Source organism: Peromyscus maniculatus, chromosome 12 (assembly GCF_049852395.1).
Source record: "Peromyscus maniculatus bairdii isolate BWxNUB_F1_BW_parent chromosome 12, HU_Pman_BW_mat_3.1, whole genome shotgun sequence".
Classification (NCBI taxonomy): Eukaryota; Metazoa; Chordata; class Mammalia; order Rodentia; family Cricetidae; genus Peromyscus; species Peromyscus maniculatus.
In genome coordinates, this window is record NC_134863.1 from 49,686,946 (window position 1) to 49,712,878 (window position 25,933).

General features: G+C 41.5%; 1 protein-coding gene across 1 annotated transcript in view; it reads right to left on the reverse strand.

Annotated features, from left to right (window-relative positions):
• The window catches only part of Crybg3 (crystallin beta-gamma domain containing 3), a 113,878-nt gene that overhangs the window by 18,324 nt on the left and 69,621 nt on the right, over nt 1-25,933 (reverse strand). The window contains exons 13-17 of the mRNA XM_006981606.4: nt 18,723-18,865; nt 18,501-18,627; nt 17,622-17,654; nt 11,844-11,953; nt 8,684-8,810 (exon numbers count right to left, since the gene is read on the reverse strand). Of these exons, the coding sequence (XP_006981668.3) occupies nt 8,684-8,810; nt 11,844-11,953; nt 17,622-17,654; nt 18,501-18,627; nt 18,723-18,865 (540 nt within the window). The remainder of the gene's footprint in view (nt 1-8,683; nt 8,811-11,843; nt 11,954-17,621; nt 17,655-18,500; nt 18,628-18,722; nt 18,866-25,933) is intronic.

Genomic DNA, 25,933 nt, shown 5'->3' on the forward strand with positions numbered 1-25,933 from the left:
GCAAATAAGGTACGTATTTATTAGGTTCACTGTATGTACAATGTACAATGATCAAATCAGGGTACTAGTATTTAAACTTCCTTGAATATGAAACTATCAAACTTGTCTCATTTTTTAATGCAACATATAATAAAGTATTTAAAAATATACAAAATTTTTGATAATGGGAAATATTTATTAAATATTATGTCAAGTTGGATGACGTGAATAACAGGAAATAGTAAAATTCTAAGAGAGTCTGTTAGCATTTAGCCACTCAATGTGATCACATATCACATTTAAACCCTTATATTCTTCTAAATTTCATTTGTTTAAAATTAGTAAAAGGCTAACTAAAATTAGAGATTACTTGTAGCAATCCCCCACCCCCCTTCCTCCATGTACCAGATTTCTGGTATTTAATGCTTGGCCAACATGAGAGAGTTCAATATACAAAATTTTGTATCAAAAATGTAAGTAAATGAAATGTCTTGAGTATACCTAAACTTAAACTCGGAGTTCCTAGTGGTGGGCTGCTTCTCCTGCCTGCGGTGTTTGGAACTCCACTGGTCATGCGCACAGCTGCCTGCTGCTAACGCTATGCTGTGTACTTTCTCGTATTTGAATGTGCTACTGTTTTCTCTCTCAGTATTACAACACACACCTTCATACTGCCCCCACTGTAACTGCACTTCTTCCCCTAGCTGCACTCGAATAATCACATTAATTTGCAGGCCTCCACGATGGTAAGGCAGTGAATTCCTGTCCACCAACGACATTTTCAAAAATTCTGCAGTTACACCACATTTTGCTGTTGTCACATTTTAAGTGCTTATATCTAAAGTAAGGTAACAGCGCCTCATTACTGTTCCAATTTGTATTCCTGTGATCATCCTTGAGGTTTAATCTTTTGCATGACCTAAGTCATGTTCTCCTTGTCTATAAATGGTGGGTTTATATCCTCTGTTGACTTTTTCACTTCCTTTGAAGAGCTCTCCTTGTATTCTGTACACAAAAGCTTTCCAAGTTAATACTGCCAGCCTATTCTTTCAATTTGTAGATTACTGTGGTAGGCTGAGCAATTGATGCCTAACCATCCACAACATAAACATATCATCATCATCCTAATGCGGCAGTCAGTGAATACAGCAGGGGGACTTGACAAACATGACTTAAGGATCTTAATCTGGATTACTGAGGTAATCCGAAGTATAATCACCAAGTCCTTAAAGCAAGGCAGGTCAGAGGTAAGCCACGGGAAGCAGAAGCACTTCGGAGACCAGCATGGCTGAGAGAAGGAAAGCTGGTAGCCTCTACAAGAGGTAAAGAAATGTTTTCACCTAGAGATTTACAGAAAAAAATCAATCTGCACCTTAATTTTACCCCAGTGAGACCATTTCAAACTTCTGTCCTCTAGGATTGCAAGACAGTGAACTCCTGCTGAGTGACCACATTTTTAGTAATTCATCATGGCAGTGCTGTTTCTGAGTCCCTACCAACACTGAAATGTAATCTTCGTCATGAAGTATAAAGAAAATAAACTCACCACAGTATGGGTGTTTGGAAGAGGGACCTTCAGGAGGTAACTAAGGTTAAACGAGGCCATAGCAGTGGGGACTGAATCCAGGAAGAGTGTTACAGCTAGGGAGCTCAGTTCCTCACCCAATGTGCACAACCCCCCTCCCCCACTCTGGCTGCCTGAGGAGTCTGCAGCTCTGAGGCGAGCAAGAGGGATCTCACCAGAGGCAGCCGTATCTTGCACTTCCCATGTTCTTCACTCATAAGCTAACCAAGTAGTTTTTCTTTGTAAATTACCAAGCCTGCGGTATTCACTCACAGCAACACAGATGACAACAAGTGACATTAAACTCATGTTTGCCTTTTTCTATCTTCTAATTCTTGCTTTCTATGTCTAAAGATGTCCATCCTGCTCTGGTGTTGCTGGAAGAATTTCCTGCATTTGCTTTTAATTCGCAAATTTTGCTTTCCAATTGTAGGCTGCTTTTAGAGTAAAAGACTCTAGTTACTGTTTTTTGTTTTTTATTTTTAATGTGAGAGCCAATTGTCTCCATAACATTTAGTGATATTACATACACTGTGTACTAAACAGAATAATTTGTCTTAATTCCTAATCTACTTAAGACGTATGTGTCATCAGAATCATAATTCCATTCCAGCATCTCCTACAGGCTTTTGTTACCGTGTCTCCTTGACTTTTCTGCTTATAGTTGTCCAGATAAGAATCTGACTTCACCAAGCCAAACTCCGATGCCATGTCACCATGGAGACACTGGAGAAGCAAGGAGCAGACTTCTGCTCCCATGGTAATGTAGCAACAGGCTACCCAACAAGACTCTGGGCCAACAATGACTTGTCTCAGCCTGGCAGCCTGGAACTCACACTCACCTCCTCTAAGAGCCAGTAACTGCTCAGGTGTCCTAGTCTCATGTCCCTGCCCACTATTCTTAAAATAGTCTGTTTAGCTTTGAAGTGCTTCATCAACAGATGGCAGGGCAAGTGACTTTGCCCATCACCCTTCAACTTTCAAAGCTACACGGAGCATTTCAAGAGGATGAGATCCAAGCCCACGACAAACCCAAAGTACAGTTTCTGTTATGTAATGAACTGGGGAACAAGAATGGACTGTATACAGGTACGACCTGTTTATATTTGGTAGGACTGGATCATCTGCCCAATTATTAAAGAAATGGAGTCCTGACTTTCATGGCCATGGGCTAAGCAGAGGGAGATGATAGGTCACTGTCTTAGTTGGGGATTTTATTGCTGTGAAGAGACACCATGACCACAGCAACTCTTATAAAGGAAATGTTTAATTGAGGGGGCAACTTACAGTTCTAGAGGTTCAGGCCATTATCATCATGGTGGGGGGCATGGCAGCGTGCAGGCAGACATGGTGCTGGAGGAGCAGCTGAGAGTCCTACATCTTGCAGGCAACAGGAACTCGACTGAGACACTGGGCAATGTCCTGAGTATAGGAAACCTCAAGGTCTACTGCCAGAGTGACACACGTCCTCCAACAAGGCCATACCCACAGTCCAACAAAGCCACATCTCCTAATAATGCCATTCCCTGTGAGATTATGGGTGTCAATTACATTCAAACTACCAATGTCACACAATTAAAAACCAACTTAATGATCTGTACCTTGTCCATGGTGACTACAGTTCAGTAACTATGATTAATGGTACTGATATTTAAAAACAACAACAGCTTGCCGGGCATTGGTGGCGCACGCCTTTAATCCCAGCACTCGGGAGGCAGAGCCAGGCGGATCTCTGTGAGTTCGAGGCCAGCCTGGGCTACCAAGTGAGCTCCAGGAAAGGCGCAAAGCTACACAGAGAAACCCTGTCTCGAAAAACCAAAAAAAAAAAAAAAAAAAAAAAAAAACAACAACAACAATAACAAAAACTAAAACAAACAAAAAAATAGCAGTGTAGAGAATGACTATTTAGGGCAGAAAAATTGTCTTATGATAAGTGTTTTTTTTTGTTGTTGTTGTTACTGTGAAAGTGTGTGCATGCCTGTGTTTTTTGGTCAACCGACACAGCTAGAATCATCTGGGAAGAGGGAACCGCAATTGAAAAGATACCTTCATAGGACTGGCCTGTAGTCAAGTCTGTAGGACATTTCCTTGATCAAACATTGACATGGAAGGGCCTAGGCCACCGTGTGTGGTGCCACCCCTTAGACATGGGGTCCAGAACATAAGAAGGAAGGCTGAGCAACACCATGAGGAGGAAGCCAGTAAGCATCATTCCTCCACGGCCTCTGCCTCAGTTCCTGCCTCCAGGTTCTTGCCTTGGTTCCTTTCTTGATTCTCCTCAATAATGTGCGACCTGAGAGTTTTAAGTTGAAATAAACTCTTTCCTCCCCAAGTAGCTTTTGGTCATGGTGTCTTGCAACAGTAATAAAAAGCAAACTAAGACATGCTTCAGACGTAAAGCCACCTCTGGTTATGTAATTTAGATCTTAAAGGACATAGGCAGAGGAAACAAAACATGCATTTGTTTCCACAAAACTGCACAAAATGGAGAAAACCATAAAGGGCACTGGCCGGGAGCAAGAGGAGAGCTTGGTGAAGGAGACCTGAGACTGGACTGTCCCAGAAGGTAGCACAAAAAATGCAGTAAGAAGAGCTCAGAGGGAGAAAGTTAACGGGGCTTCACAGTAGCCTCGGGAAGAGAGCGCAAATCACTGGAGCTGGTTAAAGGGAGGAAAATGAGTGGAGGAGAGGGAACAGAAAAATAAATATAGTATAATCTCTAGTACTCAGCTGCAGATGAGGTGTTTGAAATCACAAAGTAGTTCGGTCAACGGGAGATTGCAGTACTATCAGATAGGGACGGTAATGACGACGGGCTTCAACAGAACTGGGGGATGAAAGAACAAATCTAAGAGGGGAACGGGAGGCTACAGGACTTCCGCCAAGGATGTACTCGGAACCTCACGGAGGTGTTAGGGACCACAAACTGCTGCCGATGCTACAGACCTACAATTGGCTACACTGGCTGAGGTGAGAAGTGGAGTTATCACAACAGAAACCTTCGGGGAAGAGAGAAAGTGGCCACGGACAGGTATCTGGGAAACACTCTGAGGGCGCAGTGAAGGAGGAAGAGGCCCTTCTGCATTTCACGACACAAGGTCACTATATTATCTAATTCTCTCTCGTCTTTTATTTAGTGCTTACTAAAAAATCGGGTACATGATAGGTGCACAGTAATTAAGTTAAATAGATAAATGTAAAATGAATATTCAATAACATCAGTATTCGGCAATATTCTTAATATTTCTACAAAGAATTCAATCACTTTTAACATTTCTCTCCAATCAAAGCAGAACGGAAAATCCTTTCAACTTTCTTCTCCTGATTTACTAATTGCAAATTACAGTTGTGCTTTCTATTCCCAGAGCCTGCACACATACCACAACCACCGTGCATGGCCTTCCTGTCATCAGGTGACTCTTTTGCACCCAATACAACCCTTTCCAAATATAGAAGGCTATGGTTTCAGTAAAATGTTTAAGCTTCTTTAAACTTAACAGTTGCTCTCTTTCATCTTAGAAAACATCTGGTACCCATCACCAAGCACATCAACCAAGCACACCATCATCACAGAGAAACAACCCCAGAGAAACTGGCTTGAGGTGGCTTGAAATGTATACTAAGGAACACAATTACACCTCAAGATCCGGATGAAACCACTTTTCCAATATCACCTGCTCTGCCATAACTTTTCTCAGATACTGACCTAAAACCCATGGATTTCCCACAGTAACTTTTACAAGAAATCTAAGAGGGAATTAGGACCATATTCTATCATGTACTATGCTCTTCATTTGACAGGTCACCCAAACTCCTCTAGGCTGACTAAAAAATACCAACATCCTTTTCTTCTTAAAAGGGAAACTGACTCTGTGACGAGGGCAAAGCAAAGACTATACGGAGGATTTTTAAATTTCCCCGTGTCATTGCCAAAACTGACAACAGAGACAACCTGAGTTCCTATGGGTATGGTGGACTGTTTGAATATTATCTTGTCAACTTTACCAATACCGGGGGAGGAGGAGAAAAGCCAGTTCTCCCAGCTCATTGGTGAGTCTTAGTCTTAAAATGCTTCAGCAATGGGACAGAAGCAGACACACAATGCCCCATCTGGACACAAGCATCTTGTGTGACTCTGTGGTTGGTTTTTATTTTTTCCCGTTCTCCACTGTCAAGAACAGTCATGTCCCTCATCAAAGGTGATCCAATCAACCTCACCCACCAACAAGACACGTAACACATTTACAATCAATGCTCAGTCTGAAATGGAAGTCACTAAACTGCTCTATGGATGCTGAGATAGACATGAAAAAAAAATCTATAAACACCTGTATTAAAAAGTACTAAGATTAGCCGGGCAATGGTGGCACACGCCATTAATCCTAGCACTGGGGAGATGGAGGCAGGTGGATCTCTCTGGGTTCAAGGCCAGCTTGCTCTATAGCTCAAGTTCCAGGAAAGGCTCCAAAGCTACACAGAGAAACCCTGGTTCAAAAAAATATTTGAAAAAAAAAAAAAAAGTACTACAATTCTGGGCTTCTGTGAAAGTTAATACACTGTATTCCCTCTAACCATGTGAAAACTAGGGATGGACAGAATTCTTTTTCATGCCTGCTATATTTATTATTAGTAAATTTATTTACACTAGAACTAAAAGCTGTTAAAAGGTTTGAAAAATACTTGTTGTATCCGGTTTCTTTCTGAGGTGTTAACTGAGACCCAGATAAATTAAGAGACTGTCCTAGACCACACTAGTGGGAACCAAAGTGAAAACAAGTTGAGAAAGTTCCTTTCACTGTGAAGTTATTATAATACTACATACAGATTACATACCCCGGGACCTCGAGACTGTAACATCCATCTTTACAGACAGAAGTGAGCTTGGATAAAACTGTCATTTGTAGGACATGCTGATCCCGTATGAAGATGCTCTTCAGTGTCATACCATTACAGTACCAAGCACTAAGTCTTAATATGTCTATGAAACTGCAGTCAATACCCTTGCAAGCTGCAGCGCTCATCATCCAAAGCAAAGCCAATGGAATACCTTACACGTAAACTTACCACAGCCAGACAGAAACATTTTCTATAATGAATCTAGAATCACACTGGACTGTGGCATAGGTACATATATAAAAAGGTCTATTATCCTAAGACCACAGTGGAGGGACAAAGAAAGCAGATGGGCTGGGGAAACAGAGGGTCAGGGTCTAGGACTGTCCAGGGAAATGAGACATAGACATTGTATGTGCTTGGGACCTGGAGAGATGGCTTCTTTTCAGGGAACAGCAGCTTAGGTACACTGATTTTGACATACATATTTTACACCAAATAGCATGATCAAAAACTAGCCTTCTGAGCCGGGCGGTGGTGGCGCATGCCTTTAATCCCATCACTCAGGAGGCAGAGGCAGGCGGATCTCTATAAGTTCAAGGCCAACATGGGCTACAAAGTGAGTTCCAGGAAAGGTGCAAAACTACAGAGAAACCCTGTCTCAAAAAAAAAACCAAAAAACAAAAAACAAAACTAGCCTTCTGGTGACTAAATCAGCTTTCCCAAGTTCTTCCTGATAGGCAGAAAATGTCCTGCACACACCTTTTAAGCATTCCCAGTCATTAGGATCTACTTCTGTACAGAGTAGCTAAAATTTAGTTGATCTAGTTCACCAAATTAATCTTGCAAAAAACCTTTTTAATAAAGTACTTGCATATTTAGGACATCTTTTGTCTTTTGAGTTAATTAACACCAAGCATTATCTCTATTGATGTGACCAATGGGATTTCCTTTCCACATAAAATCCCTTTCCCTGTAAATGTGGGTGGCTTTCCAGTGCCTTTTCAATGCCATCAAGACCATATCACAGTTTTTTGTATCTGTGACTCTTACCATTTCTGTGGCAGACAGAAAGCATTAGGAGCCACTTATTCTTTTGAAGTAGTGTCCACTGGACAAGTGAGAGACATCAAGAAGTCTATTTCTATTCTCATTCCTCAGCCAAGATGCTATTCTTAGCCTGGTACCAAGAATACTCTCTCCAGGAATGCCTAGTGAAACAAGATGACTCAGCTAAGGTTCAGATCAAAGGAGCTGAGTAAGGGCATTATCCTGGAGTCAGCTCTGGCCGGAAGGTCTGTCACTCCCACTATTATCTAGGGCTCTTCACCAGCTCTGTGTATGTCTCAAGCTTTGACTAGACATGTCCTTAGAGATACATCTTAATAAGGACCTTGAAGTATCCTGGACTCTCACCACTTCTGTTCACAGACTCTAGAGAACAGAAGCCTAGACCTGATAGCCCAGAATGCTGATTCTGGTTTTCTGATGCTTAAATTTCTGAAGGCATCTGTGGCAAAGGATTTATTTATTCTACAAGCATGGGCCTCCATGAGAACACAGATAATTGTGAACAGAATAGACAATAAAGTTCCAGCTTCCCAAATCCAAGTTTAAAGTCAACGCCAATGGTGCTCCATGTTTTGATGTACCCTGGAAACCTGAGTAGCAAATTATCCTATGACTCAATTACAATGTAAAGGTACCAATTACAATGTAAAGGTAACCATGCTATCCTTTTTTATAATTAAGCAGCTATAACAATTTGACCATCTCATTTAATACTTCAGTGGCTTTATAGAGTCAATTTTATTGTTCTTGTTAATAGTTAACACATGAGAAATTGCCAATTCCAATCAAGCTGAGGAAAGGTACCAAACAGATTTAAGCACAAGTCTACATTACTCTAATGCTTGGAGATTGCATTCCTACAGATCACCTTGGCTGGATTTAATGAGTGAACCTCAATTTCCTAACAACAAATAATTAAACTACTCCTGTTTTGATAGTTTGGCATTTCCCATTGTAATATTTCTTCTAATGTCACGTCATAAACTATTCTTCAAAGAGCTATGCCTTTCATGTATATTATTGTACTTATGACTTTAAGAATCCTGGGAAGGAGATACAATCACTGCTGCCTCCTTTGCAGACACGCATGCTCAAGTTCAGAGAAACAATGAATTTTGCCTGGAGTTACAGAGCCAGGAAGTGGCGCAACTGGACTCAAACCCTTGCCCTAATGCACGCGTCCCAGGTCCTTACACAGCCATGTCTCATAACCACGAGTTCAAGCAGATTACTCACATAGTCAATGGGCTTGAGAGCTCTGACTCTAGCCGACGGGCAGCCACAGGAAGTAAGGTCAACGTAGAGGCCTTCTTCCAATACACACTGATGATAGAAAACATCTTCTTGGTAGTACAGGAGCCAGCTATAAAGCAAGCGGTAAGACACTCAAATCACATTCCGTCTGTCCTCAAGGTTGTCCTATCAGCAGCTAGAGAAACTAAGGCACAGAGGTCATGATGGTGTGGGGCAGTACTGGCCAATAAACAGTGACTATTCTTGCTTACTTTCTGCTTACTATACCCCAGGCATCAGTCAGACATTATTTCACGGTGTCCTCAATAACTGCTTACGTTGAAGATATAAGTTCATTTCTACAACCAACACACTCTACTAAAGTTTATAAAAGGTAAAGTGATTTTCCAAAGATATACCAATTAAATGGCAGAACTGAAACCTAAAATAAAAAGACATCTGCTTTACACACTAAAGACATCTGTAAATTTAGTTCCTTCAAGTAAAAAACCCTGGGATCAAATTATGGTGATTATTAATCAAAGGAACTAAGTTTTTTGGGGATAACTTTTAAAGTCTGTCACTTTTATATCAAGACAACTAAGAGAAAACAAGTTTTAAGTGAATCCTTCATGTTGAGCTACATTCAATAAACTATGCACTAAGAACCTGGTTAAGGATGCTCTTCCTAAAGGAGGAGCCCAAGGGAAAAATTATTGGCTATGAGTAATTTAGCTTGGGTGTATGTTTTAGCCCATAATTTAATAATGTTAGTACTGTCTGTACTTTACCTAGACCAAGGTAGTTCTGTATTACCATCGGAATGCAGGGTGGCACTGTAATTCACTGTCATTTTCTCCTGTGTGATGAATATTTCATTGCCGACATTTATCAAGGGTTTTAAATGTATTAGGAAAGAAGCTAAGTTCTTCATTTGCAGTATTTTATATAGTGCTTAAGAATCCACTGAAGTATGGCTCAGTGGCAGAGGACCTGCCTAGCACAACTGAGACCCTAAATTCAATGCACAGCACCAGGAGGAGAAAAGAATCCTTTGAGGAGGGTACTATCATCCTTCCTCCTGTGAATCCGGGATGACCCACTGCCTAGAGTGACATGGCTGGGAAGAGTCGGGCTGGGCTCCGATCCAGGTCTCTCACAAAAACTTGGTACTCAGACAATCTCCATGGTTCTAAAATTCTTTTCATTTCAATAGAGTTTAATACTTATATTTCTGGCACATCATGACATATGCGGCTAATTTGTCCTAGATTTCAGCATCAGGAGAGAAAACAAAGATTTTCCTATAGGAAGACTTCAGCGTTTCTTTTTACTTGATAAATGAAAATTCATCTTGCAGAACATTTTCTTTTTCACCTTACCGGAGAAGAAACTCAAAACCCAATAATGGTACGAAAACTATTTCAGGGCCTTGCTGCATATTCCTCTCTTATAAACAGAGTGACAGATAATCTTTCTGAACTCACAAGATTTTACATTTTAGTGCTGTAAAATCCTCAAACCCTTTGGGAGCAAATATAAAAACAGTAACAAATGTAGAAAAGATCAAATTAGCAGAGTGATAAGGACACATGGAAGGAAAACACTGCTTGAATGTATTTGGATGAGTATTAAAACTTTGCAGCTTCATGGAGGACAAGTAGGTAATGAAAGGACATGAGTAGTGTCCCAGCAACTGAGAAGTGCAGAGCAACTGGGAAGGCGGTGGCTTTGGGATTGTGGGGAGCAAACATGCCATCCATTCAACGCCAGCAATTATTTCCAATGGTGAAGGCTTTCTCAACGTCATTTAAGGGGACAGTGGGAAGCAGGTGATACTGAAATAATATATACTAGACCTGCCAGTATGTAAGCTTTTACCATATCTAAGGAATAAATAAATATCAACGGCCGGCTCCATTTACTGGAGATCCACAACCCTTGCAAGGGTTGGGAAACCATAGACTGTGTACCAAAACAGCCCCAGCATTTATTTTTCAATTCAGCCCACATGCTGAAACGATTTTTTAAATTTTAAATGCTTTTTAAAATTAAAAGAATGCTACTTCGTGATACATATACAATGCCAATCTCCATGTGCATCAATAAAATTTCATCACAATTCAGCTGTTCCTAGTAAATTGAGTTAAACCAGTGGCCACTTGCTTCTGTGACACCGTGACGGGGTAGTAAGGCACCAGGGGCAGAGTTTGCCAAGTCCACAGAGGTGAGGTGAGGGGACTTACCAACTGGCCTTGGCGCAGAGGGCAATGGAAAAGACAAACAGCTGAGTAACGTCGGTGGAGGGGAAAGGACAAGGAACAGGTAGGGAATATGAGAGCAGCCAATGGGATAAGCCTGGGAAAGGAGGAGGTAAATCTGATCTGCCTTAACGGCAACAGGAATAAAGGTTGATGAGGGAAAATGCTAATCTGGAATGGGGGGGCACTGATCTACACCGGCTCAAAGAAGAAGACGGGCAAACTGACAGGCGTGAGGGGCTCTGAAGTGCTATCAGGTGGACACTGGAAATGTGGAGAAGGCAACCAAACTACAGATTTAAACAGTAAACATTACGTCATGTATTAGTAAACATTACGTCATGTATATTTCATCATACAACAATAGACTATACTTCAGCCCAAGGAATCACATACAGTTTCATATCCAAAAAAGATTGACCATGCTGTTGGAATTGGAAGAATAAAGAATTTAAAGTTCATTGAAAATATGATTAAGTGACAAAAATGATCTGAGGTGTGACATGGTGGTACTACCAGAACCCTGACTCCAAATCCAGCTTCCTTATTGGTCAAACAGATATAAAAAATATTTTAAACAAACAGGAATAATACATCTCGCCTGGAGATAAGTAGTGGCTATTTTGTAGCATTTCATTGTGTCGTACAGTAAACACACAACATAAACATTAAAATAATCCTAGAAAATCATCTAAGAAAATATTGATAAATAAAATCATTAAAAGGCCCCCAAAGTTGGATAATCAACATTTTTATTTTATATTCTGCATAACTAAATTTACAAATTCAGCAAGATTAACATAGACTAGTTAGTTAGCAACTGTAGGCAAAAGAAAAAAAAAAAGGCTGCCCTCTGTAAATTTCAAAGAAATTTGGTTTTAGGGGTCAAGAAGCACACTCACCAGCCACGGAGAACCTTGAAGGAGGACGGCGAGAAGGAGGTCAGGTCAGCACATTCTTTTATAAAGTCTATGCACTCGCCCTGGAAGCCTGCTTTACTGAACGCTTTGAGCTGTGAGAACATAGTAGTAATTGACCGTGAAATGGCTGTTGAACATCACAAGCAAATAAACTTTAATGCGCTCGTAAAAGCGCAACAGGATATTAGATTCATGTTTCATTTATTATCACTGAAGTTATGTGAAGAATGGTGACATTCTCCTGAAAGTGCCTTTATTTCTCCTTACATGTTTATGAGGATGGAATTTCAATATTTATCATTTTCATCATACTTTGTATCAAACTGTATCAGATTAGCCCCTGATTTACGGTGAAGAAGGAGAGGCATCTATGTCATACATTTCCAGGTTACAGCTTCAGTTTTCTGGTAAGAATATCTTAAATGTACAGTTTACAGATGAATATCATACTACATTTCTACTTGACTTTTTGTCAAAGTAAGACAGACAATGAAATCCCAACTAAAATTCCCTTTTGATCTTGAAAACAGTAAGCTGCAGCTCTAGAGGCCTTGAATCAAAAGTGAGCAAGAATAAATTAATGAGCTCTATAATTAAATATCTCCTAATCCTCTGGAGACTCTAACTGGCCCGTCCCAAAGGGCACGCTGCACTGACATGCTCTCATGGCAGCAAGGACTACATCTTGATCAATGACCTGCACTCGGTTCTCCTGCCCAGGCGACCATCAGAAACAAGGCTCCTTGAGCCGTCTTCGTCTTCCCAAGGGAACTCTAACCAGATCTGTTTCCTGGAACTCCAAAGCCAGGAAGTGAGAGTACCACTGTTCCCCTGACCAATGCGACTTCCTGTTGAGATACCACACTGTACTTGGAGCATCAGGCACCAAGGCACTCCCAGTCTTAAGGAGAAGATCCACCACATTTAAGTCAGGCTCCTCCTCGGGTAGACAAGACAACAAGAAAAGAGGAAGTCCCAAACAAGACATATGTCTCACAATGTAAAGATTCATAAAACATGAGGCAAAAACTTCTGAAAATGTAGAAAACTTTTTCTGCAGCTTGCAAACACTATCAAAATTCACAGAACAAGCTGGAAAAAATACATGAAAATGGATCTCACGGCTATCTTATTCATTACATGTGTTTCTGGTGTGTAGAGTTTATCTTTCATATATTGATGGGTTTAATGTTCACTTTCATTCAGGCTAGAGATGTTACTATCAACATAGAACTTGCTCAGCATGCATGAGTCCAATCTTAACCTTACTCCCCAAATAACAACAACAACAAAAACCACACTTCAACATTTCACCATGAAGTGAGGAAATGTCAAATTCTAGACACCAATAATGCAGGGGCAGGACAGTTCAGACAATGCAGTTCGGAGACCCATCAGTCATTAGTCTATCTTCATACACAGAGGAATTTAAATTTACACAGAGTATTTGATAAATTATTTTGGGGCAAACATTTAAAAACTGGGTTCAATGTATATTTGAGTTTTTTTTTTTCTTTTACCTCTACAATGAGAAAGTATATGGTTAAGTAAACCAAAACCACCATCTCATTTTGGCCACCCCAACAGTGCACCAGAATAGAACAACTTTCACAGTAACGCTCTGAGAATGAGTTTGGACCATCCATAAAAGCATCCTCGAGATATTAGAAGCCAACTCTGTCTTCAGGAGCTGTAAATAATTAAGTTATAGTTTCCATTCCTAATGAAATTAAGTGATGGCATTTTTGAAAAATTAAGGTTGTAGAAAACTTAGCTATACAAGTCACTATAGTGTTTTCCTTTAGACTTTAATGGACAATAGATATATAAAACAGCCCAACAGGTTGCTTAGAAACTAAGCAAATAGAAGAACAAGATACGAGTTATCTTCAAACTACAGGCATCACCATGGACCACGTGGGAATGTGTCTATTCCTACCAGTCTGCTCCATGGGAGTTTACAGAAGCAAGAAAATGGAGAGAGAAAAGCAGGAAGGTAGAGAAGAGAGAAAAGAAAATTCTGCCACTTGATGACAAAGTATCTCTTCACGCACGCACCATATTTCTTCCTAAGAACCACCCCCTTGAGGCAGAAATTATCAACACTTTATGACTAAGATCTCACAGAAATATATTTTACTGTGCAATTTTCATTTACAATACACATGAAGAAAATGTGACAGGGTCTAACTTGACAAACTAAAAATCCAGTAACTTCATTCCTGACCAAACACAGATGGCCTGCTCTACTTATCCCACAGGACCAGCAGGGACTTTCAAGGTAATTTTATTTACCTTAACACTAAGATAATTTCTAAGGAGTTCCCCTCTCTAATACTTCCCCAACCATATTGATCATCTTCATAGACACACAAAGACTGTTGAACAAAAACCTCTGTTTCCATCTTCAATCATACTCTACCTAAATCAGTTTCTCACATCAATTAAATACACTATAAAAATCGCATCTTCCTGATCACCCAGGCAAGGTTTCTTTGTTTAAATAGTTCTTCCTGGATGTCTCTGGTCTTGAGTGTATTAAAATCCCCCTGTATCAATGGTTCTCAGCCTTCCTCCTGCTGCAGCCCTTCAAAACAATTCATGTTGTGGTGATGCCCAACCATAAAATTATTTCATTGCTACTTCATAACTAGAATTTTGTTACTGTTATGTATCTTAATGTAAATACCTGATATGCAACCCCCAAAGGGGTCGCAACCCACAGGTTGAGAACCGCTGCCCGAAATACCGGCAAGCAAAGTCATTATAAACTCCTCTGTCACTTCAAAGCTCACTGAAGCTAAGTTATGTGACAGAAGAAATTATCTGGTTTCTTTTTCTCTGCTACAATTATGTATGGGTAGAATAACAGTTCAGTATTTCAGAAATTCTAAACAATAATATTTGTAAATAGATTTTTAGAAAGGTCCTAAGAATCCAAGGTAGTTGATTATGTCAAAAGGCAGAATGGATTAGAATACTGACTCACTATAACTCCCCTGACAAGAAATAAACTTTTGTAATATTTAATCTAGTAATGTTTATGACATTCAATACCTGCTGACTCAGAAAGATAGCGACAATAATCCATATTCTGTTTAGTGTTTGTTTTGTTTGGGGGAAAAAAATTTAAAAAAATTAAATGCCATCTCCAATGATGGAGAGAGCTCTACTACGCTATGTAAACCTTGAGTTGGTAATCAGACTTAGTGACTGGTCTGCATCTCAAGAGCAAAGCACCCTCCACCATAAATGCTGGTTTCTTTTAATGTAACAGTTAAATGTATATTTCATACTCACAAAACCTCCAGCAATCCTATGTCTACAACTCTAATGATGTACATTGCTCTATACATTTTCTAGATGTTTCCCCTCTCAAAAGGCTTATAGTTTTCCTTGAGATAATTAACATAAGAGGAATAATCCTCTCTCTGACTTGAGCCCTGAAATGTAACTGCTTCTTTACTCAGACAGGAAAAATATCCTATGTGAACACACAGCCTATGGTGGTATTTTATTTGTACTGAAATGGGATTTTAATTGTATGTTAATAAATAAAGTTGCCCAGGGGTCAGGGCTATTAGAGCGTGGCGGTGGTGGTGGACACCTTTAATCCCAGCACTTGGTAGACAGAGCTAGGTAGATCTGTGTATTCAAGGATACAGCCAGCATTGGAGATACACGCCTTTAATCTCAATACCAACCATAGAAGACCTGGAGGGCTGTACATACAGGCAGTGACGAGGCAGTCATGTGTTTGGGTTTACAACCAATGAGAAGGCAGAGCAGAAAGACTATATAAAGACAAACACACAGGAAGTAGGTCTCTTTCAGAGAGGTAGGACCACGGCAGGAGGGAGGGTAAGGTTTTAGCTCTGAGCTCTGACCTCTTGGCTTTCTTCTTTACATTGGTTCTGTGTTTCTTATTTAATAAGACGGTTGGTTACATCTACACACAGCCAAGGTTGGTTTGTTTTTGTTTAGGTAAATATAAACAAGAAAATGGCCCAACACAGGGGCTCTGAGGCTGTATAAACAAAGAGGCTTTGTACACACATTACCGAACATCAGCTATCATACACCTGTCAGAAAAGTTGATCTCACAATAGCTGAGCCACAGCTAGAAAAAAAGCAGCACAGTGGATTTCACTGAGCATCTTCCACGCTTCCCTCTTCTGGTTGACCTGGAGACCCTATAAAGATAATCCAGCAACCTGCCCCCAAACAACTTCATTTAAAAAAACAAAGAGCAAGGAGTTGGGAAGGGAAAAGAGAGCTAGAAAGAGTGGGATGTTTAATCTGCACTAGAAACACAGAAAAGAAAAAAAGAGAATTTGAAATTGTCCCTGTTAATGTCTTTATCTACACATGCTGTTTTGATTCATGTAAAAACATGTGCTTTAAAAATCCACAGCTGGACATTCCCAAAAATCCAAAATAAAGTTTCTGGAAGGAAGTGTCTCTAAATACAACTACTCAATTGTGTTCCTGGAGGAACTGTTCTCAAAAGGTCTCAGCTAACTAGAAAATAATAAAAACTTCAAAGCACTTCCAGTGAGCAGAACACGATTAAACTAAGCTGAACTGAAAATGTGCAGGCCCTGACAGGAACATGGAAACTGTACACACTGAGAAGACTCACACCACGTTACAGTAGGGAATGTCACTGGCCATCAATCACTACACGTAGATTTGGACAGGGATCTTCCTAACTAGGTTATGTTAAAAGAAACAGGGAAAGCAGTGTTTGTCTCTCACTGTGTTTCTGTCCCTATCCAGGTCCTTCTTTCATGTAAGACCTTGGAACCAGAAACTACAGGATGTCCACTTTCCTTCCTCTAGCTGTATGATAGTAACACTGACTGGAATTCAGAAAATCAAGTTTTATTTTCATACATGAGATTAATCCACAGAATTATTACAAGTACTAACCAAACACAATTACTAGACCTTAGCAGACAATAAACCAACACTAGCCTTAAGCGTCCTATCCAAAACCTTTTGAATCATCAGCAGGCGCGTGCACGCGCGCACACACACACACACACACACACACACACACACAGAAACAGACAGACGGAGACATGGGGGTAGACAAACAGAGACAGACAGAGGAAGAGAGAGAGGTTTAATGTTATTAGAACTTAAAAAAATAATCATACAAGTATCAGAAATCCATGTACAGGGCAACGAGAAGGCTCCGTGGGTAAGGGTGCTTGTCACCAAGCCCGAGTGGGAACAGCAGAAATCTACATGGTAGAAGGAGTGAACCTTCCCCCACAAGTTGTCCTCAGACCGCCATACACATGCACCACGGCAGGAGAGCACAGCCCTCCCCAGAAAATAAATAAACTAACGTAGTAACAATGTTTTCTAAGCCTCTGTACTAAGGAGCACAGCAAGAGAGGGGCCGCTGCAAGCTCTCTGCTCCTCCAGCAACACCGTGATGTGAGGTTCTGAGAGAGGTGGTGACAGGGACGGACAGACGGGCAATAGGAAAGACAGACGGGCACAGATTCCAAGGAGCCACTGTGGTCAGAGCGCCAGCTCTGTCAGAGGAAATAAAGACTGCTGTGATAAATCCCAGCCAAACCAACTAACAAAAAGCAGACTCCTGAGCTCAGAGCATGGAGTACAACGGGAACCTGCTTTGTCACATACACGTAAAAGTTAGCTAGAGAAAGAGAAAGATTTGAGAAAGTGTACATGCTTTTGGTAAATACTCCAACAATGATAAATGAAGAATATTTTGAAACATACCAAATGTGGAGGCTCATTTATCCCAAGTGGTTCCTGAAAGACATATTAAAATAGTTTCAAAATTGCATCATATCATCTTAGCTAGCTTCAGAAGGTTTTGAAAATATCCCTAGAAAAAGGTTTTCATGGTCTCACCAATTTACTGAATTCCTTCATCTACCTATGACCCCTTCTGTCCCAAATAACCTATGGAATTTTCTTGGAATGATTTTAGTATTCACGACTAGTTTCGAGTACTTCTATAGCTAGGAGAAAAGAGCACCCAGGTCATTTTAGAAAGGGCCTCAATTTCTGACACTAAGGCACAGACATCCAGGCCACTCTGTGACACTTCTCAATGACCATGGTTACAGGGTTTGACACTTTGTGATTCTGCACACAGCTCCCTCTCAATGGGCTGTTCTTTCTGCCTGAAAAACCCCCATAAGGTATCACGGGTGTCCCTTCCTTCAGCAAGGTCTTAGCCCCCAGAGACAGAGTGTCATTCCCCCTCCTCTTCCAGAATGATCTATACACTTAATTTTCTTATTAGCCGCACTATAATTAGCTGCCTGTGAATCTCCCTTTAGGAGATGATGAGCCATCAGGGAAGTCATACTCATCTTTTATCTCCGGTGAGTCAGCATAGTGTCTAACAAGTCAGAGGCACTAAGCAATGCTGCTGAATGAATGAACTGGTTCTATTATCGGGATGCCTCAAGTAAGTGTGCCTAACTACTAGCTCCCTCCACAATCAGTAGAAATGCAATGTGGTGTTTTATTTACTGCATGCAGAAACACCAAAGAGAATCTAAATCTAACCACTGTAAAACAATGTTCTGCACAGTCAACCTTATCCTGTTACATGCTTCTGGCCTCGTCTGCCCACACTTCACTTACCAGCTGGATTGGTCGGATTGACAAGATTGTATTACTGGATCCTCCCCAGTCAAAAAAGCATTTGTATTTTCCTTTCTCTAAAATGTACTGATCTCCACAGAAGAACTTCTGGTGGTAGGCAACCCATCTAATGAGCAGAGAACAGGAGAGCAGTAGAATCAAGAAGCACACAGCTTTAAGCCCCACCAACGCCCCCAGGCTCTTGGGGCAGGGGCTACATACACTCCACTCTTCACGTGAATGGATCTTGTTTCACTGCCAAAGCCGATTTCTTCTAAGTCAGAAATTTCCTGATTTGTAATGTCAATGAACTTCCCACTTTCTAGGTCGGACTCAAACAGTGTGATAGAAGATTCTATAAAGTTCTAAAAAGAGGGGAGAGGGTTATTTAAGAAAACACATGCAGCACAATTCCACACGCTGTCAGGATAACAATCCCACAAATAATTCCAGGAAGAACCTTGATGGCATCAAACACAATGCTGTAATCTCTATCCCAATACAGTTGAGAGGAAAACATGAAGCCTGGCTCTGCTCTAATCTGAAAATAATACATGTCAAATAAATGGAAATTAGTCCACAGTTCTAGGTAAACTGCTAGGATTAGCTGTATCACATGTACCACTAATTACAGGAAATAGTCAAACTCCTGCTTGAGCAAAATCTCACAAGGTAAAAGGAAAATCTAATGCACTGTGAGCAACAGGAGGCATGATTTTATGAGCCTTAGATACAACTGAGCTTTCAGAAAACCACATGTTCAAAAATCAAAATGAGGCCCGGAAAATTGTTTTTAAAGTTGATATATTTATGATCTTACAAAAACTTTAAACATAAACACATAATTAGCTACACAGACAGAGGCAACTCACAGGACCAACATTAAAGCCAAACACATAAACTCCTAATTTCACTAGTAAATTAAGAAACTTTAAAATGACTAGATGCAATTTTGTGTCACAGCCCTCCAGGAAGAGACTTAAATAATATATAATAAAAAACACATGTTATCAAAATTGGACAAAAAAATTGAACAAATTTTCTCTATCCAATGATAAACACTCTTGATTTTAAGAGATTTTACATATATTACCCCCCCACACACATACACACACACACATAATCTCTTGATCAACATTTCATTTTGCAATATGCATATCATCATCAATATTTGTTCCCTAAGTGCTTACCTTTCATTTTTACCAATGATTAACAGCTTAGGGTAGATGAGTAGACAGATTTGGACAAATTCATCGACCGGTCCTCACTAGCCGTGTGACCTCCATCCCGTCTCCCCAGGTGAGGTATGGAGGGACTACTGCATGGCACAGTGTCACTGCGGCTCCACACCTCACCTTGGGAAACACAATGGAGGCCACATGGCCAGTGAGAAGCACAGAAATGAAAGGGTAGCCCTACACCCACGGACAGAACCGGTTATCAAATATTTTATTTTAAAGAGGCATGAACACGAAGCCGGCCGGTGCATGTTGGGGACATATAAGGGGAGCTAGGAGGAGGATGTAGTAAATAGTTAAGATCATATTTCATTGTATACATGCATAGAATTCTCTAAAAAATTTAAAAACAAACAAATAGAAAAGCAAAAAACCTGAGCACAGTAGAGCACTGTGGACCTCTCTGGCCAGCCATCCTGGCCAAATCAGTGATGTACAGGTTCAGTGAGAGACCCTGGCTCGAATAATCAAGTGGAAATATTTAGAAGAAGACATGTGATGTCAACCTCTGACCTACACACACGGGAACCCATGTACACATAAACACAAATATCTTCTATTACTTCATTGTTTAGAAATACAAAAAAATGTTTGTCAATTTCTCTATACCCCACAATACTAAACTTCTTACCTTCTTAATTTGTAAAAATAAGATCTATAAATACAACACTTTCAGGCGAATACTTATTTCTTATGGGTGAGTAAAATAAGAATTCAAAACAAACAACAACAAACAAAAAAACCCAGCATCTCTAGTGAGTAGGAAAATGTTCTTTAATCCTCCTGCACAGGACAACTTGTTCACTTCCTTTCCTCCCCACCTTTTTTGTTTGTTTTTGGAGATAGGCTTTTTCTGTGTTGCACTGGCTGTCCTGGAACTTTCTCTGTAGACCAGGCTAGCCTGGAACTCAGAGATCAGCCTGCCTCTGCCTCCTTAGTGCTGGGATTAAAGGTGTGCGCTGCCACCACCTGGCCAACTTTCAAGGATTTAAAAATTGCTGAAAAAGTGGGGTCAAATATTCTATCAAACTTCAGGGTAAAGGACAACAGTTTTTGTCTAAAATTTTCATCACAAAATAATTTCTAACCCATAATTGAGTTTTCAATTATATCTCCAGAGGAGTCCTTGTAACCAAGGAGAACTATTGCCTTCATTCATTTCACATGCTGCATTAAAAAAAAGAAGAAAAAAGTAAACCGAAAAGGTTCATGCTGGATCAGCCAATGTCCCAGCTCTTATTAAAAGTTCATTTCTAAAACACATTTCTTAGTTCTTCTAATCTTTGCTTTTACACACACACACACACACACACACACACACACACACACACACACACACACACACACGCACTAAGCCATATGAGCAATGAGACTTTAATAACCTGTGATCATCTTCCAGGAACCTCCCCATCAAAGGCTCCCAGACACAGTCATGCCTTTGTTCCTCCATGCTCCAAGTTACTGGCCAGCTTATAGCAACTATGAGGGTCCAGTGATGGCTGAACAGAGCTCAGGCTGGTGCTTGTCAGGAACCAGTATCAACAGTGACCAACCAAACCAGATCTAGCCCTAATGGAAAAGCTCAGGGGCAGTGCTCTGTCCCAGTGACCTCTCCTCCTCATTTCTCATGACTCAAACCCCCTGCCTCTAACTCTAGTTCCTCTGGTTCTGCGAGAGCCTGTTATTGACTCTGTGTTGGGATCTTAGGACTGGGATGTGCCCTGGATCACTGGAGAAAGACATAGAACACCATTGGCATTTGCATGTGTGTTATTTATCTGCCCTTTCATCCAGAAATACTTGTGTTAGCAGGGATGTACTCGACCTGAGCACTGACTTGCACACATCGTGTGAGCAGTAGGGGAGCGGTCGCAGCCAGAAAAGTCAGCTGAGGAGTGGTACGGAGACTCAGGCCATGTGTGACAGTGAGGCCTGGAGCTAAGGAGAGGAGGGACCTCTTATCACCTGAGTCGCTACAGTATGCACGGGCTGAAAGCATGCAGGATCATGAGGAGAAACTCACACACCCTGAGTTTTCTACATCGCCTCCCATCCCCCAAAGCCTTAGCAGTAGTCTACAGAGAAGGCCCAAGTGGTGGAGCTTCTTTCTTTCTCTTCTCTGCTTTTATTTGTGGCTTTTCTTGCTTTCCATCTTTTGTTTTCCATCTTTTCCCAGTTTCTTCTCCCCCTCTGAACCGCCCCCCAGCCCCCCAGCTTTGTCTCGTTCTGTATTTTTCCTTCAGACCTGTCAAACACATAATCTCAGACCCAGCTGACTGGCAGCCCTTTGAGGTGGTAACCCTGACAGCCAGAGCTGGGGCTCAGAGCCAATCCGTGCACTGGGTCATGGGCCAGCGCTGGGTCCAACCTCCTGAAGAGGAACATCTAGATGTCACATGTACAAAATAAGGAATTGTATATGGAAAAAATCAGGCTGGGGGTGTAGTTCACGGTAGAGTGACTGCATCCCATGAATGAGGCCTTGGGTTGGCCTCCCCAGCACCCAGAAAACCCCAGACAATGAAACAAAACATCCAAGCGCCTTGTTCTGGAGGCGAGTGGAGTATGTCTGGGGTCCACCTATGAGTTCTAGGTTACCACACCCCTGACCTTCTCGGCACGTTTAAGTCGGTAAATTTGGGCAAGCATTAGTTTTCAGCTCAAAGAGGATGAACAATGGTGGAGTGATTTTAGAGGCTATATTCTGTTTTATATTTTGAAAGCAATCGACTTATTCAGTACAGTCCCAAGTATGGGACTGTCTGTGAGAAAAAACTGAGAGCCACTTTAAGCCCAAAGACGAACCACTGGGCTCAGCAATATGACAACTTTTAAATTCCATACACCGTCTGAGCTGATCCAGCCAGGGAGCTTTTATGTGTTGACCCTGGGTGGGCACTGTGATCTAGGAGCCAGTGGAGTCCTGGTGAATCCATTAACTTAAAGGCAACAGTGGTCTCCAACTCCACCTGGGTTCAGAGGTCGGAGGACATACTCTGGGTCTGGCAAAGAGCAAAATCGAACAGCAGAAGTAAATCTGAAGGAACACATGTGTGCTGAACACAGTTTATTGAGGAAGAGAAGGAATAAAAACTCCTTGACCCCGAAGCCTGACCTCCACTGCATTCCTTTCAGTGTCCACTTTCTTCAAAAGCAATCAGCTACACGTGACTATCTGAGTGACTCATTTGGAACTGGGAATGCATTTCTCCTTGTCCTCTTCCAATCTCTACATGGCACAGTTCCCGTTATCCCGGAGGAACATATCCGCTGTTTGACCTTAGTAAATCCAGAGTGTTCCACGTACTGCAGCCAGGAGATCTGAGCTGACACCACACACCACACGACACAGCTTTCCTGCCTGTTGGCACGGTGATTTCACATGACTAACTGAGACTGCGAACGCCATGCTTCCCCCTTTCCCAGGTTACAGACATCCCAGCCTACAGGGGAAAAGGTATGTCATACCAGCTCGGGGTCACAATCACTCCTTCCCATTTATATGCCTGGCTGAAGAACACACAGATTTTCAAAGTGTAACTCGAATACCATGTTTTTAAAGACTTTTGACAATAATTTTATGTCTAAAAATGTATAGTTCTTTTAGTATAATTCATCTGAATGCATATTAGTAATAGACTTCTAGAACAACATCTGAAAATCATGTAAACACATGCTATGCTATACATGTGTGCTGGCCTGCCAGGTGACCCTAAACGAAGCTGCCCGTGAAATACCAAGCCGATCAAGCCTCGGATGGAATGAAATCCCGCTTTCTGCTGTGAAGGTGCTCTTTAAGGTCATGTCTTCGGAACGACAGAAATGGGTAACATGGATGTAGTCAACAGAAGACATACCTGCTCTTCAACCCTCCTAACCCCTAACACGGTAGTGGACTCACAGGAGCTTTCATCAAAATTAGTGCAAGTCTCTAGTAAAGCCACAGACTAATATATGACAATGACTAAGATGATTATGAGGATTATAATGTCACCTTAAAAATCTAACTTAAAGACACAGCACAGAAGAGGTTTTCTCTGAAGAGCACTTTTACTTATTTATTACAGAAACTAGCTCATAATTTCTATACATGCCCCAAACTTTTGTTCATAGCAGAAATTAATGTGTTTATTTATGCCATTTTTTTCCTACCACATATTACTACAAACACTTATCTACATCAAATCTCTCCTGATTTCCTGATTTAGTTCATTTCTTTCTTTCTTTTTTTTTTTTTTTTTTTTTTGGTTTTTCAAGACAGAGTTTCTCTGTATAGTTTTGGTGCCTGTCCTGGATCTCGCTCTGTAGACCAGGCTGGCCTCAAACTCACAGAGATCCACCTGGCTCTGCCTCCCAAGTGCTGAGATTAGAGGTGTGCGCCACGGCAACCCGGCCCTAATTGCATTTCTAACTCTGGGCAGATTCCAGCCTGATGTGGGGTTGTTCTTTGTTCGGTTGCTTTAGTCATGGTTGCTGCTCAGAGATGCCAAGGCATTCCTTTCTAAACCTTTCTAGCAGCATTAATGTTCCCACCTGATTCTCTTTTTAGTAGGCTGGGAAATCATATTTAAGTATTTAATACTGAGTAGCAGTGACTAGAATCACAGCCACAAATTCCTCAGTATGTGTGGCCACAGTGCTCCAAAGAGGAAAGCAGGCTTGGTCGTGTCTAGTTTTGTCTTTTTTCCTGTCAGTGCTCACGTGAGGTATGTGGCCTTTGTGTAGCAGAATTAACATTTTAAAAGTTATCCATCTATTGCTTCAAAAACAACTTCTGTATCCAATCTCGATTTCTCCGTGTAGAACTTTTCTCTCTCTCTTTTTAATACTTATTTTCTTATAAAAAAAAAAGATCACTTATGAAAAAAGCAGCTTCCCCCTTATCCACCATGCACCTTCTCTTTCAGCTCCTCCTGACTAACAAGGTGGGGGTCACACAGGCTGGGGGCCCACACAGGCAGAAACCTAAACACCAGAGGGCACAATCCCTGAGGTCACCTAAACTCTAGGTGAGCCTGTGATTACTCTTTATTTCAATAGCAGTTCCCTCAGGGAGGGCTCAAGAAACATACTAGGAACAGAACAGAGATCATGTTGGGAAAAGATTACAAAACACCTGGGTGGTAAGTAAAACACATTCCTCTAGAGTAGTGGCTCTCAACCTTCCTAAGGCCGCGACCCTTTAATAGAGTTCCTCATGCTCTGGTGATCCCCAATCATAGAATTATTTTTGTTGCTACTTCATAGCTCTAATTTGCTACTGTTAGGAATCCTAATGTAAACGTCTGATACGCAGGACATCTGCTATGTGAACCCGGCCAAAGGGCCGATCGACCCTCAGGTTGAGAACCATTACTCGAGATCCTTTAAAAAGTCCAGAGGGGTGGTCAGGGAAACAAGCCACAAGGGATAAGCCCCATCACCCTAGGAATGCTGCCGCATCCATCATCTTTCTGGCCTCCTCCAGTCCTGCCTGGAATTCTCTAAGAGTCCAGACCTCTCAGCTCTAGCATTTTTTCCCTCTTGATTGTTCTACTTACTTCTTCATAAAGTCACGACACAACGCTCTTCCTAAGCCACTAATTTTCCAGTGTCTGCCAGTGACTCACAGTCAACCCAGGAAAGATGAGCCTGAATTCTTCTACCCTGGCACTAGGGCCCTGCATCCGCTGCTGGACTCAGCCTTCCAAAGTTCTCTCTTAGATCCCGACTGAATCGGATTCCTCCAAACACACCACAACCTCACTCGCATGCAAGTTTCTCAGCCTCAGCACCGTGAGGATCTGTGACCCTGCCATTCTTCGCTGCTCTTGTTGTTGTTGTCATTACTGGGTTCGTGTGTGTGTGTGTGTGTGTGTGTGTGTGTGTGTGTGTGTGTGTGTGTGTGTGTGTATACACGCACATGTGAGTGTACACGTCAGAGGACAACTTTAAGGGACTCAATTTCCTCCTTCCACCATGTGCGTCCTGGGGATTGAACTCAGGTCATCAGGCTTGGCAGCAAGTGCTTTTACCCACCGAGGCGCCCCTGCAGCCCATCCTGTTATTCTTTATTGTTGGGGAAGACTTGCACAGCACCGGGCTACAGCGAGATTCCCTGGCTTCTACCCACTAGATGTCAGTAGACCCATGTCCCCTGAAACATCAGCAAGCCAACATGTCTCCAGATCGCGCCACATGAATAAAGATCACCCC